This window comes from Aedes albopictus, chromosome 3 (genome assembly GCF_035046485.1).
Source record: "Aedes albopictus strain Foshan chromosome 3, AalbF5, whole genome shotgun sequence".
In the NCBI taxonomy this organism is placed as follows: Eukaryota; Metazoa; Arthropoda; class Insecta; order Diptera; family Culicidae; genus Aedes; species Aedes albopictus.
Window position 1 is genome coordinate 399,476,328 of NC_085138.1, and position 17,479 is coordinate 399,493,806.

Below are 17,479 nucleotides of genomic sequence, written 5' to 3' on the forward strand. Positions count from 1 at the left end.
ATAAATAAAGCCGCTAAGCTAGGTCCATTTTGTATCAGCCTCTAATATTCTCTTCGACTATTACTCTTGAAAAAGTTTAATATATGTACTATTTGCCACAGCCAACAAAATACGAGCTTACCTTCGCTTCCCGTCAACCAAGTCAGCGCCTCTGTTCAGCTCCACAAAGAGAGATGAATGCCAATAAAAAGGGTTTGATTTGTTGTAAAAGAGTAAAAAATCATATGCATTTATGTAAATCTCGCAGCCCCCTATATCATTTGTATGTAAATTTGCGTGCTCCCCAATCGAATCCCGAGGGGCCCCAAACGCGAGAGGTGCCGTACTTCGGTCAGCACTTTCTCGCGTGGGTGGCTTTCAATTAGAATTTATATATATTTAATTTAATTACCCTCTCCTGTGTTTTCTGTCTGTTTGTCTGTCTGTCTTTTCAGCTGTTTGTGCATAAAAATGTGGCGATGTTGAGTGTCTACGGCTGAGGATATGCATCTGGGTACCTCTCTCTGGGCACATCCATGACGACGACGTCCAGCGTCGCGGGCTCGACTGTCGTGCACTAATGATAGCTAAACTAGTGACGGTTCGGAGAGATGGCGATTGCTGTCTATTGTTAGCGGTGCGGACTGTGCTGGACTCTCCCCGTCACGTGGAAACTCGTGTCTTGCTGGAGGTGCTTCTGGGCGGGTTCCTTCTTGTAGTATGTCATATCTCATAGGGAAAAACAAACAGCCAGGAGGCCCCCGCGGGAGCAGCTTGCTACTACTAGCACTAGTACGACTTAAAAACACTTTTCCGCCAGATTTTGCACATTTAGACTTGGAGAGGACATGACCGTTTGGTGTTGTGGTTGTTGTTGGCATTTATGTTACCATTTAGCGCATCGGTTTGAAGAGGAAGCTATAATCGAAGCCGCCCATCAGTTCCTTTTTTCGATTTCGATCCTTTGGTTGACTGGAGGACGAGCCCTTTTGCGTGCCGTTGGGCGAGGTGCCGAAGAAATTCCAAATGGTCAGCATTTCGTCGCAGCCGGCACTTGCTAAAATGGAAAAGAAAACGGCAATCGTTAGAACAAATGCCTTTGAAAGTGTTAAGCATGGGTTTTTAAGTATCCCAAAAGGGGTGGGTTTGGTCTGGCTTTACTATCCTTGTAACTATTACGTTCCATTACACTACCGTGCAAATGCTTACGGAAAACTTGAAAAATCTTGAGTAGATGAGAAGACATAGAAGACATTAATGCGATAGAAGAGATAGAAGTCATAGAAGAGATAGAAGAGATAGAAAATGCAGAAGAAATAGAGGAGATGCAAGAGATAGAAAAGATAGAAGAAATAGAAATTGCAGAGATATAGAAGAGATAGACGAATTAGAAGAGATAGAAAAGAAAGAAGAGACAGAAGAGGTAGAAGATAGGATCAATAAAATAGAAGATAGAGGTTAAGAACAATAGAAATAAGATAAAAAAAAAACGAATAATAGTTAAAAAGTAGCAATCATAAAAACAAGACCCAAAACTTCCCCACGGAACTGTATTTTTACTAGTATATGAATAATGGCATATCTCTCACCTAGCTGCTTGCCGTCGGGGCTCCAGAAAAGGTGCGCAACGTGGTCATCGTGATTCTCCATGGCATCCACGACGCGATCCATCGAGGCAAGCACCAACATATCGGGTGATTTACCCGTTTGTGCTGAATTTGAACGTTGTTGCAGTTGTTGTTGTCGAAAGAAGGGAGAGGCACAATGGAAATGGAATAGAAATAGATAAATCATTCGTTCGATTTTATGTATCGTCGTCGTTGTTGCTTGCTGGCGGAATGTGCTCCATACGATAGGCATGCGAAGCGGCGGAATGGAGGAGATTAATCGCACGGTATTGGAAATTTAAATGGAGAAATTGCTGTGCGTTGTTCTGAATATCGCAAACTTTGGCATATCGCGATCGTTTTATCAACGGTTGAAATTGATATTGTTGCTTGGTGAGTTGTTCCTTGCAATACATGTACTGATGGGTGGCTTTGGCGTTCCATTTATGGCTAATCATGAGCCTGGGAGGCACGTTGGATTGGTTGTTGGATTGATAGAGGAATTTTTATGAATGCTGGTTCAAATATTTTCGTTTCTGGATATCAAATGTACTTGAGAAATAGTATTGGATTCTCTGAACATAACTATTTCTGATGAATTTCTTTATGAAATTCTTAAAATTTTGATATGTTTCGTTTCGTTCGTTTGAAATTTCTTTGGAATTTCCTGAATTTGTTTCGTGATTTCCCGATTAATGAAGTGGCCAATTGGCAACTAATTTTTCTTTAACCAACGCCTAAGCTATTACTTCTACATCAGCACAGGAATGAGAACGTAAGATTGTACAGCTGGGAATTCTGACCGATGATTGAAAAGATGTTCAGCAGTCAGCAGTTGACGAACAAGATCGTATGCGACTGGTTTACATGGCAGCAATAATGAGGCCAATTGTGGTACCTATGTAAAGAAGATCAATACAGTTGTTGAGCGCAAGAGCATTCGAGTAGTTGCGCGAGAGTGTAGAATTAGCTCAGCGTTAAAATACACATTAATAAATGTAGAAATATCCAAAAGAATTCCTGGAAGAATTCTTGAAAAAAAAAAAAACCGGAAGGAATCATTAGAGGATTTACTGAAGGAAAAATTTCAAGAGGAATTTCTAAGGGAATCCCTAAACAGTTTCTGGAGGAAGCACTGGATAAACTCCTGGAGGAGATCCCTGAAGAATACAAGGAGGATTTCTTGAAGGAATCCTAAGAAGAAATCCTGGGAGAATCATTGGAGGAATTTTTAAAATAAGTTGTTCCTCGTAGTGAAGCGCTGGAGAAATTCTTAGAGGAATCCCAGGAGGCATTCCTGAAGAAATTATGGATGAACTCATTGAGAAATCCCTGTAGCAGTTCTTGAAGAAACTCCAGGAGGAATCTAGGAGGCAATTCCCAGAGCCATTCCTAAGGGAATCCCTAAACAGTTCCTGGAGGAAGAACTGGATTGATTCCAGGAGCGGTTTCTGAAAGAATTCCAAGAGGAACTCCTGAAGGAATTCTTAAACGAGTTCCTGGGGGAATCGTTGGAAGATTTTTTAATTTAATCCCTGGAGTTGTTCCGGAAGCAATCACAAAAGAATTCCCGGGTGAATCTCTGGAGGAACTCATGGAAGAATCTCAGGATAAATTCCATACTCCTTGAGTAATCCCTGTAGCAGTTCCTGGAGAAATTTCCTAAGAAACCTAAAAAAGAATCCTGGAAGCAATACCAAAAGGAATTCTTTAGGGAATCCCTGAATAAATCCTAGAGGAAGTACTGGGTTAATTCCTGTAAGTGTAAGTGAAAGAATTTCAAGAGGAATTCCTGGAGGAGTTCTAAAAAATATTGTTCCTGAAGGAATCACAGAAGAAATTCCCGGGTGCACCACCGAAAGAATTCTGGGAGGAAAACCTGGAGAAATTCCTGAAGAAATCCCATGAATGTGGAGTTTGGTATTTCACTGGGATGGAATCACCCCGCACGTGCAGCACACACAACTTACCCAGGCTGACGTCGGTTCGCAAGTGGCAAGAGTGAACGCGGTTGGGTGACGCCTGGAGTTGTTACTACGCAAGCAGGGGTGCTAACATTATTGTCTGCTTGACAGTTCGCATCACATTCAAATGCGCTATATCGCCTGCTGTGATCATTCTCTTTATAACAGCTTTATTCAGTACATCTTATATCTCACAATGAAGAATCCCGGAAGCAATATCATGAGCAATTTTTTTGGAAATCCCAGGAAAGCTTTCGTCACAAATTTTAATTCCTGGAAGAATTTCTGAAGCAATCCATTTATGGAGTAATTTCTGGACGAATTATTGTAGGAATCTTTAGATGGAATACAAAAAAATGTGTTGTACCATTTTTTAGGGAATTCCAGGAATAATTTTAAGATAATCTTGAATTCTTGAAAGAATATTTGAAGGAATCCATGAAGAAATCTCTGAAGGAACTCTTGCAGAAATACCTAAAAAGATCTCTGTTGACATTCTTTTGGGAATCGCTAGAGAATTCCTGGAGAAATCCTCGAAAAAAAAAGTATTGGAACAATCACTGGAGGAACCTCTAAAGATATCCCAGGACAAATTTTCGGAGGAATGTCTGGTGAAATCCCTAGAGGAATTCTTGAAAAAGTCTCTGGAGCAATCACTCCACCGAAAAGTGCCCCGCTGAAGAATGCGACCCGCGCTGCGCGAACTGTGGCGGTAAGCATCCGGCGACCGACAAGACATGTGGGAAACGAGCTGAGTTCCTGAAGATTCGACAGCAAGCTACTATCGGCAAACAACCAGGGCGCCGTATCGACCGACGTGGAAACTTTTCTGAAGCTACGATGCCAACTTCCCACCGCTAAACCCAAATCTGGCCGAACCCCCGAAGAAGCAATGCGGTATTCCGCTGGGATTCCAGCGTACTTCCAGTTCGGAACCACCCCCGTCTGCGTGGAACTCGGAAGCGACTTCAAACACGCTTCACACCAACGCGGAGCTGATGAAGATTTTCGTCGACATGTCCAACGCTCTCCGCGGCTGTAAATCGAAATTTTAGCAGATCAGCAGTGCTCGGTACGTTTGTCATCCAACATGGGTACTAATCCATTGAAGATGATGAATTGGAATGCTTGCTCCATTGGGGCAAAAAATATAGAACTCTCCTCCTTCCTACACGAACATTCTATTGACGTCGGGATCATCACCGAAACACATCTGAAGCCCAAAAACACCTTTAGTCTCCCAGGGTACTCGACCATCCGGCTCGATCGAACTCGATCCAACGGTGGCGGAGTCTCTATGTCTTCCCCATTTTGCCACTACAACCATCGAATCATCGCTGTTTACTGTCCTCGACAGTGCAAGGAGTCCTGCTGAAGGACGTGCTGAAAATTTCATTTCGTCATATCTAAATTCAACCACCTACAGCTCATTTTAGAAGCTGAACCTGAGGATATGGTATATGAAAAACTTGTGCAGCTAGACCAGTTCTGCAAGAAAGTCACGGAAAAACCGCCATTTTTTGAATATTTAAGGTAAATGTCACGGACTACATTTGAAAAATAACAAATGATATTCATCGTGAATATCATTAGCATTTTTCGAAGGTAGTCCGTGACATTTACCTTAAATACTCGTAAAATGGCGATTTTTCCGTGACTTTCTTGCAGAACTGGTCTAGCCGCACAAGTTTTTCATATACCATATTCTCAGGTTCAGCTTCTAAAACGAGCTGTAGGTGATTGAATTTAGATATGACGAAATGAATTTTTCAGCACTGGCAAGGACACCGACGGATCCTCGTCCAGCTTCAAAAATGACCTATCTATGCTGACTAGACCGATGCAAATTTTGAAATTTTCGCTCCCCTAGGCTTAAACAATGACAATTCGAGTGCTGATCATCCTACCAAAATTTGAAATTATTCGGATGAAATTTGACTGAGCACACGCCATTTAAAGTTTGTATGGACATTACTATGGGAAATCTCGTGTTTCCTTTGCACAGGCTGTAATATTTTTTTATGATGTCTTAATAATCAAACCAATATTGATTTAAATAGCTTACATTGCCATCTATCAAAGTGCCGAAGACACATGACACGTAAAACCTATAGAAAAATTGTTATTCAATAAAATTTAGTTTTTAATCTTTAGCAATCCTATTTTATTTTACTTCTTGGGAACACTGCGGGAGGAAAATTATGCCTAGTAGGCCACATGAAAATTTTACAATGCCAAATGTCAACATGGAAATGCAAAGGCGTGAAGCAACAACGACTACAGCAGCACCAAGTTTTTGTGTGTTTATAAATTGGGCAAAAAATAACCGGCTGGTAACAAAAAGTCGTGGATTACTTAAGAGGATACTCTTCTACTTTCAGATACTCAGAAATACAATACGATAGGCTCGAATAGAGCCAAATGTATTGCTAACGTTCGGCAACTCAAAACATCCTTCATCCGGGTGTTCACGGCCGTCATGCCATTAATTAGGTATTACACATTACAATCCAGATAATTTAAAGTCGATTCCGGGTTGACCAGAAGAATAAGTTTATAGTTTAATATATTAGTTAAATAAAGTTAAGCCATAGAGTTCAGGGATCCTTAACCACAGACGAACTGATACTTAAAGTTTACTAATTTTCATTCAACCAGTAAATGTCTCAATCATTCCCAAAAATGCTTTTCCAATGCCATACTGAACCTTACCTCTCAATAACAAGATGAAGTTAAAGTTCATGGTGATGGTGATCAAACGTAGTAAGATCGTGACCTGATTTTTTTTATAGTTGGCTCTTTGGGGATCGGTATACAGAAAATAACCCAAGTAACAATTTCTATGCCTTCTGCTCTTAGACATTATTTATGAAGGTTTTGTCATGGATTTGGTAAGCCCTTTTAGGTTTAATGAAGATGTTCATGTAGTAAACAGCTTTAACAACAAAAGCAACTTTAAAACAGTTTGTAGATATCTAGAAGTCCTAGGAATAAAACCGATTATCTTGCTTTTTTGATAAGCAATAATGCCATTGTAAACGAACTGCTAAGTACGTATTAAAACTTCATCATAAAACTATTTTCGAAGCCGCTTGCACGTCTTAAAATATCGGTCTTAAAACCTGATGAATTGCATAAAGTCATAATAAATCAATCTTAAACCCTGTCGGAATTACCAGTGGATGCATTAAAACTAACTTAAGAAGGTTCCTGTAATACGATCTTCTCTTGAACAAACGAGAAGATAATCAATTATGCAAAACTTGGGGTCATTATTATTGAAACATAACTGATCGGAAAACCTCGGCTGGGCTTAAATTTTCTGGCTAGGAGATCAAACCAGTTTTCTTCACTAGAGTTCGATTGCAATCGGGGTTTCCGAAGCAGCTGATGGGTGGGTATTGCATCATTTGTTCTAGGTCTGGCACTACAATTGTGTATAAATAATGACTATCGCGCCCAGCCGCAGTCGGCGTAAGATCAAATAATACAATAAATTCACCCACCAAGCACTCGAACAGCCTAAAAAACACGAAACAGCACCAAAAACTCACGAAAATACCAAAATGTTTGGTTTGTTTACATTTTTGACGGCTGTCGGTCAAGCGAAGTGTTCTTAAGAGCATTCAGTCCGAGCCCACACTTCCCTAAATCTTAACAGTGTTTGTGTAGCGCACATAATTATGCGTTAAGAATAAGTAGGTGTTTGCTAGTCATTGCATCGTATTCATAAAGAACAACAACTCTAGAACATGTTAAACATCTTAAACAAAACCAGGAGGATTTAACTTGACGGCATGCATATTTTTCATTACGATGATCAATTCCGGCTTGCCAAGTGTGTACGCCATGTTGATGTTTGGACTGTAAATTGAATTCATGGTTTTGCACGAGGAATTAAAATGATTATTATTTATATGCCAAAAATCTCAAAATGACGTGGCGCACCTCCTTTTTTAGAAACAGTTCATTGCATTTCACGGTAAATTTTTTTTGGCATAGATTTTTTTTGTCACAGCACTCGTGATAATTTGCAAAAAAAAAACATAATGGACATGGATGATTGATATAATTTTCGTTCTTGCATTATTAGTAATTTACTGCCAGTTTGTGTGATGATTTTATTTTCAGATTCAGTTTGATTCTTTGGTTTTAATCCTTCTTTTAGAATGTTGTACGAACTTCAAAACGGCATGTTGTTCTTCTTGCGACCTACACAACAAATCTTATCCATGCTGTATAGTATACTACAAGAGTATGTCACAAAACCAAGTAGCATACATAACGTTTTAAGGGTTGGTTTTAACAACCTCCTGTAGGGTGGGCCCTTTTGGGCTTTAATGGGCTTCATTACGGGTTTATTAGAGCTGTTAGGATTTCTAAGCTTTAAAATTAGCTTCAATTGTTTGGTTGTAACAACAGCTTGTAAGCAATGAGAAAACTAAAAATGTTACTTGGGAAGGATGTGTCCAGGCACCTACATTGGTGCGCGGAATCACAATTTCAGGAAATCACAGGAAAAAATGTTTATTAGCAGTTCATCTTCATCGGTTCCCCTTCAAGTGCAGCTCATTCTGTTTTCGTTTTGACACATTGCATTGCTCAATTTGTCCTTGCCTACTAGGTAAAATTTTCCTCCCGCAGTGTTCCCAAAAAGGAAAGTAAAACATCATTACTAAAGATTCAAAATTAAATTTCATTGAATAACAATTTTTCTATAGGTTTTACGAGGCATGTGTCTTTGGCATTTTGATAGATGTCAATGTAAGCTATATGAATCAATATAGATTCAATTCTTAAGACATCATAGAAAAATACTACAGCCTGTGCAAATGAAAGATAACATTTCCCATAGTAATTGCCATACAAACTTTAAATGGCGTGCGCTCAGTGAAATTTGATCCGAATAATTTCAAATTTTGGTAGGATGATCAGAACCCAAAATGGCATCGTTTAAGCCTATGGGAGCGAGAACTTTAAATTTTGCATCGGTCTAATGCTGACGCGATGTGGCACGGAGCCTGTCATCGGTGGAGATCTCAATGCCCAGCACGAGGTCTGGCGAAATCACACGAGAAATCGGAACGGCTGCCTGGTGTTTGACCATGCTCAACTGTGACACTACACGATTGAGTTTCCAGATGACCCCACTTTCGTCTCGGCAGCTGGAATACCAAGCACACTGGGCGTCTTCCTGGCCAACTTCAACATTTCCAAGCCTGTGACGGTAAATGACCTCAGCTCAAATCACAGCCCGGTGGTGTGTGAGATCAACTCGCGGGCCACTCGTTGTCCAGCTCGAAATCCCAAGGATTACAACAACGTCAATTGGGTTTTTCAATTTTGAAAAATGTACTAATTTTTTTATTTTATACGGAAGAGCACCTTTTTTTGAGCCACTATGATTTTCTTTTCAGATTTTTAGAACTTTATTTTGGAACCTAAAATCAACTTCAAAGAGATTTTTTGAAATCACCTTTTGACAGCTGGGCAACTGTTTGACAGCTCCACCCAGTACAAAAGCGACGAGGGGTGATTCGACAAATCGCTCCCATACAAACTTCAAACTGATTTTAAAATAGCTTCCCGGGCACCGAAATTCATGAAAATTTGACATGCAGATTCAGAATATGGAATTATCTCAACACGTCTAAAGAAGCCAATTGGTTGGCGTTTCAATGTACCGTCGACAGCCTAGTTGCGGACAATCCAGCTCTGACCACCGAAGACATTGATACAGCATTGGAAACTCTGCAGCGAGCGATTGACACGGCTGACGAAAGATATGTCCGGCGGCTTCCGCTTAAGGGTGAGTACCTGCGCATTGATCCCAATACCAAATACCTCATTCAGGTGCGAAACAGCTGTAGGCGCCAGTTTCAACGGAATGGTAACGGCAAATGCATTTCTTAAATAAAAACATTAGAGACAGGTTGGACTCTCTTCGAAACGCAAATTTCGAAAGAGTGCTCCAGGGTCTCGATAACAACTCCAAACCCTTCTGGAAAGTCTGCAAGGTACTTAAAAACAAACCCAGACCTGTTCCTCCGTTGAAACTGGCTGATAAACTTTTGGTAACCGCCACTGAAAAAGCAACAGCTATTGGTAACCATCTAGTGCATTCTCACCCGAGCAGAAGAGAATAACAACAGCATAACAAAATGCGTTATTTTGGCAAAATAACTGCATAATGGAATTAGTAATTTTCATGTTATTAACATAACATATTGAGTTATAAACTTGGCTGTCATAAGCGGCAAAATAACAAGTCACATAACAAAAATTTGTTCCTGAAAAATCAATTTAATAACATGTTTTGTTAGTGGCAATAACAACTTAATAACAGTGAATTTGGGAAATATTTCAATAACAAATTTTGATATTAAAGAGTTATTAAATTAGTTAAAAATTAGGGTAAAAACTAACTTTTTTTACTCATTTTTGGGTAATTATTTTAAGTGTGTTATTCTATTTTTAGAAAATAATAGGCCACATAAAAAAAAATTCGAATTCATTATAAAACTTACAAACATCGACGGGATTTGAACCTCCAATCCTGCTATCGTAAATTTCCAGTCGCCTTTACCAATGAGGCTATCACAGCACTTGCAGTGAGGGACGATAGAAGCTTTACTGGTTCTACGTATTGCCAGTTTCTCTATTCCCCCATTTCATGTTTGCCAGTCGCAGGACAAAAATAGACAGAGATTTGAATGCAAGATCAAACAACGAACCTCTCTCTCTTACCAACAGCGCTATCGCGGTGCGCAGACATGTGCACTGTAACACTAATAACAGTGGTGGCGTTCGCAGGGCCCGTCGTCGGCTGTTTCGGAACAAGGAGAACGACGAAAAAGTTGCTAGTCGACTATTTATGATTGAGCTTCGTCATGGGGTGCATTTTGGCGGCGACAAAGATCCTTTCCAGACGGAGATGATTTTATTTAATTTTTTGTTTTGTTCGCGTTGTGAGAACGGCGATTATACACGTACCTACGTGAGCGAAGGTAAAAGGTAATTATATCATATGCCGATATGATTACTTCTGCAGATGCTGTTTAGTTTTATCCTGTTTTAGATTATTTTTAGTAATGAAAAAAGATATTTATGACATAATGTCAAACAATATATGATCGAATAATAATAGACCGAAAGAAAAAAAAGTTATAATAGACAAATGCAATCATCAATTGAGCAGAATTGTCTGTATAGTTGACATTTTTATTGATTAGAATTATTTAGTAGGTACCATATTTGCTATCTCCACTCTCACTAACATTCATTACTTCGTAATACATAGTCTGTTCGATACTTTTTGACGTTATAATTAGAGGTTAGAATAGCAGTACATATGACATGACATATAATTTCAACTAAGTTTACTCAATTTTGAGATAAAAAGAACTCATTTGCAGATGTATCACTTTTTGAAGCTAAAATTTTACTTAACCTATAAGAATTGGGAATCGTAGAAAAGTGATAGGAATTTGGCACCGTAACGGAACTGGGATATTGAAAGAAGGAAATTAATACAAAGATAAACATATCAATAGCTATGATGCTATATTTACCCAAAACTCAAATTATAGCAATGAATAAAATAAAAAATACGGAAGAGTCTGATGAAATTTTTAGAAGTTACAATGCCTTTATTTTCTACTTCATAATATGAAACAGCAGACAATAAAATAAAGAAGGTAAGCTATGTAATGGTTATATCTGCGATAAATTTTCTCCGATTTTGACAATATTGATCTCATTTGATCCAGATTTATTTTTTCCATCAAAAACAAATCCGACTGAACCAATCTGGTCATCGTGAGTTAAGAAAAAACCCGAATTGCCATACACGTGGAATTTTCCATAGACCAGCTGCAATTGGCTTCTTTAGTGGTGTTGAGATAATTCCATATTCACAATCTATACATGCCAAACTGAGCCGAAATCCAAATTTTCATGAACTTTGGTGCCCGGGAACCTATTTAAAAATCGATTTAAAGTTTGTATGGGATCGATTTGTCGAATCACCCCTCGTCGCATTTCGTACTGGGCGGAGCTGTCAAGCAATTGCCCAGCTGTCAAAAGGTGATTTCAAAAAATCTTTTTGTAATTGAAGCTTAAGGTATCAAAATAAAGCTTAAAAATCTGAAAAAAATCATACTGGCTTAAAAAAAGGTGCTCTTTCGAATAAAATCAAAAAATCAATATATTATTCTTAATTTAAAAAACCCAATTGGTGATTGGTACAAATTAAGTACCTTACCAAGAAAAAAAAATGTTAAATTTAAATTTATACGTTCAATATGTAGTCCGTCCAAAGTCTTACACCGTACATCAAAACGTTTTTAATTAGATTTTGTTTTAGATTTTATAGAGACATTTTAAAATCTTCTCCTGTGTGGTAGGGATAGGATTTTTCAAAACACCATCGTTCTTCTTCTTCTTCATGCACTATCAAATCACCAATAGCATATCTGCCCAGCCTAGGCCCAAAGTATTGACTTCAAAGTAATCATTACGAAGCATAAATGTCAATTTCTTGATTTTGCTTTGGCTGACCAAGCCAAGGTTGACCGTAGCATTTTCATAATTCAAATCTCAATTTGTTCATCGAGCACATGTTCTGTTGTGCTGCACGTGGATGTCAAAGCGTTTTCAACAGTGTAATTACGAAGCATATTTCACGAGAGACCATATTTTTTTCAATACGCTAACTCTAACAACGCCGATATTAGAATAGAGGAGCTTAGAAGCAAAGGGGTGTAAGTTACAAAAACCCACTTTCGAGTAAATGAGCTTTGAAGTTTTTCACCAGTTTTTCATCCCATTAAAAATGTATGGAGTTTCAAGACGGGCTTGGTGGTCTAGTGGCTACCGCTTCTGATTTATATGCAGAAGGTCCTGGGTTCCATCCCTGACCCGTCCCTTTCCTCCTACTTTGTATCTTTCTATATACCTTCTCTCTGCTCTCATGTATATAAACATGTTCATAGCCGTCGCTAGAACAGAAACGGGTTGAAAAAGCCGTTTCCCTTCCTTCCAAACTTTCACAGCACAGTGTCACAATCCTATTAGAAAACGCCTACAAGTTATGCAATCAAGCGAACTGTGCCGCACATCTTCAAAATAATAAAACACACAATTCTATCACCTTCCTGTGGTATCCACACACCAATGTGTGAACCTTCTGCCAACCAATTCCCACCAACACTCCAACATCCGCATGAATTTGTGCTGGCGCAGAGGTATATTCGGCCAGATGTGGATACAAACGATTGCAATCATCACTTCCTTACCCCTTCCCCACATTGACCTGCAACCTGGCGTGGCAGGCGCCATTGTCGCCTAAAAATAGAAGATCACTAACGCTCACACACTGAAGATGCCTGCTAGTCCCCGGCAGTTATCTCATTGGTCCTTGTGTGAGTGTAGCTGGTCTGGCGATACTGGAGTAGCATCCACGGGCGGTCAATCAAGCTCAAGCTCAAGCTCATTAAAAATGTATGGAGTTTCAATATCAACCCAACTCTGATTTACTGTAATTTTTCTAATCATCATAAAAATAATCTTTAAAAAGTTCCTGTGAGCTTGAAATCTGAAGATTTTTTGATATGTTCAGCTCAAACTCGACAAAACGCTCACTTACACCTCTTTGCATCTGGGCCCCTCAATAGCATAAGGATATGTTCCAGAAAATTTGGACTTTTGGGAATACCGCGTAACCCAATCGTTCTATTCGCATAACCAATCAATAAAAAAGATGTCTTATTCAAACGAGTTTAAGTTCACTTAAATCGGTTCAAAGTTGAAAAAATATGAGTACTTTTCAGTTTTGAGGGTAGCCGGATACGCTTCCGGCATTCTACGCAATGAAAAACAAGCAAAACTGCAGCCCCTCAACAGCAATTGAATGTTTTTTTTTTAATTTTTCAATTACATAGAATAAAGCTGTTTCCTTATAAACATTTTCTGATCTTTTACCTGCTATCCATCGACCTTTTGCTCTACAAGCAATGAAAAAAAAACGAATACTTAATCAAATTTCTCATTTTTTGTAATATAGCTAAAAATTAAAATTATTTCATATTCTGATATAATTATGTTATTTTTGCAACTGATTATTTTGTTCAGTTGCAAAAATAACAAAGTTATAACAGAGTTTGTTCTGATTTATTTGTAACAAAACTAGTTACAAAAGATTATAATATATTTTCTTATAATTTAGTTTGAAAAAGTTTGAAACAGTCCATGTCATAACAAAATTATAACATAATTTGTTAGTTATATCACATTAAGATATAATTATGATATATTATTGTTATGTTCATCTAGTCGGGTTTGGCCTCCACTTTAGCATCCTATTCTACATCATATATGACTTCGTGATGGCTGAGAATTCTATATATTTAGACCAACATGTTAGAATGCGAACTTCAGTTTCTCTCTTCCCTAATAGGTGTATTTTCAACTATTCATGTACCTATCTTTCAAATAGGTAGATCCGACTTCATCCTCTGGAACGACAGGGAAAACATGTGAAATACAAAATATTTCTGAAAAATCCCATTCAAAACCATCTACAATTTTGGATTCAGCTGTCTGTATTAGCTTCGTTCAAACAAGTTTATTCCATAAGTTTGACATTTTTATCATTGAAATTCACATGTCAAAGGCGGAATCTGGAACGTCCCTTTGAAAACCTTAAAAACCTTCAATATCGTCTGCTATGTTCTCGTTTAGATGTATGCAGGGTACTGCGCCACTTGGGCAGTGGCTGGTATTTTGGGTACTTTTCAGCTACAACTCAGTCAATTTCAGAAATTTAGCAAAACCTCGCGCCGCAGAGCAGGGACTTTGTTTTGTACACATTACAGCACCTCCATGTCACGTAATATACCATACCTCTTATCAAATGTGATACCGTAAGTGTACCATACTTTGCGCACCTAGGGCCTAACTTTGCGCACTTTTCAAAAAATCGTTAAACAGTTTTTCTGGTGCATTATGCAAACTTTTTCCCACGGAATACTAGCTAGTGATATGGGGCATGCACTTTGTCTCAGTTTGGATGTAATGATAAATGGAAGAGGAAGACAAATTGATGAGTGAATATGCAGTTGTTTTCCCTCAAATGCTGTAAATAACGTTGTAGAATGATGTAGGTTTTGTTTCAAAATTTGTTTTAGTTTAGATAGCAATACCATAAAGTATTTGTGCACTCTCAATAATACAATAATAACCAAACTTGTTCCACAACAGAATGTAATATTGAGATGTTATTTAAGGGCTGCATACCAATTGCTTGGTCATAACAAAATAAGATTGTCCAACAAAACATGTTATGGAAACGTAATGCCTTGATAATTCAATAATAACAAAACAAGATATAAAAACAGGTTTTGTGATTTCGTAGTTATTAATTTGATATTCCCCTCTGCTCGGGCACGAACTAGGAAGCACCATAAAAAGTCCTTTCGAACAAGAAGTAAGTCAATGCGTGCAGCAAATCGATAACTCCGACTGTGAGGTACCAGACGACCAAAAGATCACGGTAGACCAGATCTCCATGTCACTGAAGCGAGCGAAGAATATGAAGGCCCCGGCATTCAATGGTGTCTTCAATCTCGTCCTATAGATCTCTTCCAACAAGGCACTCTTTCTGCTGGCCGCTATATTCAATAGGTGCTTGGAGCTTGGCTACTTTCCAAGTTGCTGGAAAACTGATAAGATTGTCTCCATACTAAAGCCAGGAAAAGACCCCACTTCTACGTCCAGCTACAGGCCAATAAGTCTTCTTTCGTCGCTGAGCAAACTATTTGAAAGGTTAATACTCGATCGGTTGCTGAATCACGATGTAATCCCGCCAGAGCAGTTTGGTTGCAGGAAAGGCCATAAGACTGTGCACCAACTGAAACGTGTGGTCAACAATATCAAACACAACAAATCAGTCTCCAAGTCTACACCTTGTCCAATAAGTTCTCATACAAAATGTAAATTTAGAAAATATAGTTTTATTTCACATCAGTGATTCATATTTTCAAAATAAATGCGTGTATTGAAGAGTGACATAATACTGATTAAATAAAGCATACGGTTTAGAATAACGTAATTTGTTATTTGTTTTTATAAGCCTAGCAGTACACTTCCTTTTTCAAAAATTCGTTTGCTCTGGCACGCAAGAAAAATATACAAACAGTTTTTAGTTCTACGGTAACTGAATAGAGTCCATAAGGTTAAATTTTGAGTTTTTGTCCCAAGTAGTGTACCAAATAGACATACTAAAGCTAAAACAATAGGGGTACTCACTAAACAGTTTAAATTGCTGCGTAAGCCATGATTTTCTGCTTATTTGAAATGTTTCATGATTTTGCGAATGAAATGATCAAAGATTGCCTTGGTGATCGCGACGTTTAATCAGTTTAATTAGTTTACGCTGTTAAGCGAATCCCCCTAATATAATGTTATTGATGATATGGTAAGAAATTTTGCAAGTAAGCACAACTTGGGCTGATATTCTTGAAAATGATCGCTATATTAGAGATAAACATCATAAACATAAAATTTGGACAAAAATTACCACAATAGGAATACAAGCATGTTTTAGAAGTGAGAATAGTGTGGAATCAACAAGATAAGATGCAGCCGTGCTTATTTGACACAACAAATCTCATTTAAATAGGTAAATGGGCATTTTTGTTTCATGCACGTTTTATTTTGAACAAAATAAAACGGCTTCGTACTCCACCAATACAAAATCGCTTTTTTTTCTCTTCTGGTCATAGTTGCTACTAGCAATGGTGAGGTCAGGAACTTTTTCTTTCAACCTGAAACCATTACTCGTTAAAATGAGATGACATTCCAAAGAAATGACGTGCGTGCCAGCTGAAATGAACTTACGACACATAAGCGATCAGCAGAGATGGATAAAGAACTATTAATTCCAAAACATTTGCTGTATTTGGTCAGTGATAGATGGCCTTTCAACAAATAAATTTACTTTGAAAATCCTAATTATAGATGTGAAATAAATTCAATTTGATTTTGTATGAGAACTTGTTGGACACGGTGTACAGCGATGGCTCTAATGGACGTGGAGAAAGCGTTTGATAACGTGTGGCATGATGGTCTAGTTTTTAAGCTATGTGGTTTCAATGTTCCACTGTACAAAACAAAAATCATTAGAAATTACCTCCAAGATAGGACGTTCAAGATACCGCTGGAGGGGTCCCTATCAAACAGTTTCAACATCGCAGCAGGAGTTCCACAAGGTAGCTTGTTGGGGCCTACCCTGTACAGCATTTTCATATCTGACCTTCCTCCCCTGCCGGATGGTGGTGTTCTTTTACTCTTTGCGGACGACACTTCCATTGCATTGCGGTGAAAGGAAGGACCCTCCAGCGATGCCTTGACGTCCTGATACAATATCTAACCGACTGGAAAAAAACAAAATAAACCCAACCAAAACTCAAACTATCATGTTCTTGTACAAACAATCAGACAGGCTCAAACCACCAAAAAACTGTAAAATTTCATAAGAGAATAATATCATCGACTAGTCATCAGAAGTCACCTTATTAGGAGTTGTTCTTGATGCAAAGTTGCTTTTTAGATCACATACAGAAAAAAACTAAAAATAAATGTATGACTCTTTTAAAATGTTTGTATCCACTAATTAACCGTAGATCTAAGCTATCCCTGCAAAAAAAAACTCTCTGTATATAAGCAAATAGTTGCTATTATGCCATTCCCGACAACAACAACTAGTTTTCATGTAGCTTTAAAATTGACCGATCTAAAGATATTTTTCTAAATTAGTTTTTTTTTAAGTTTCGATTTTTCATTAAAGTCGCCCAAGAAACACTTGCAGAGCATTTGAAGACGTGTCGTTTCGTGCGCTGAGATGGTAGTAATCACTTTTGGTTCAATAGT

At 38.2% G+C, this 17,479-nt stretch overlaps 1 protein-coding gene across 2 annotated transcripts in view; it reads right to left on the reverse strand.

Annotated features, from left to right (window-relative positions):
• Positions 1–204: 204 nt before the first annotated feature.
• Positions 205–17,479, reverse strand: part of LOC109408340 (protein cortex) — a 218,900-nt gene continuing 201,625 nt past the window's right edge. For both annotated transcript variants that reach the window (XM_029875479.2, XM_029875478.2), the window contains exons 6-7: positions 1,569–1,691; positions 205–1,036 (exon numbers count right to left, since the gene is read on the reverse strand). In XM_029875479.2, the coding sequence (XP_029731339.1) occupies positions 873–1,036; positions 1,569–1,691 (287 nt within the window). In that variant the 3' untranslated portion in view covers positions 205–872. The remainder of the gene's footprint in view (positions 1,037–1,568; positions 1,692–17,479) is intronic.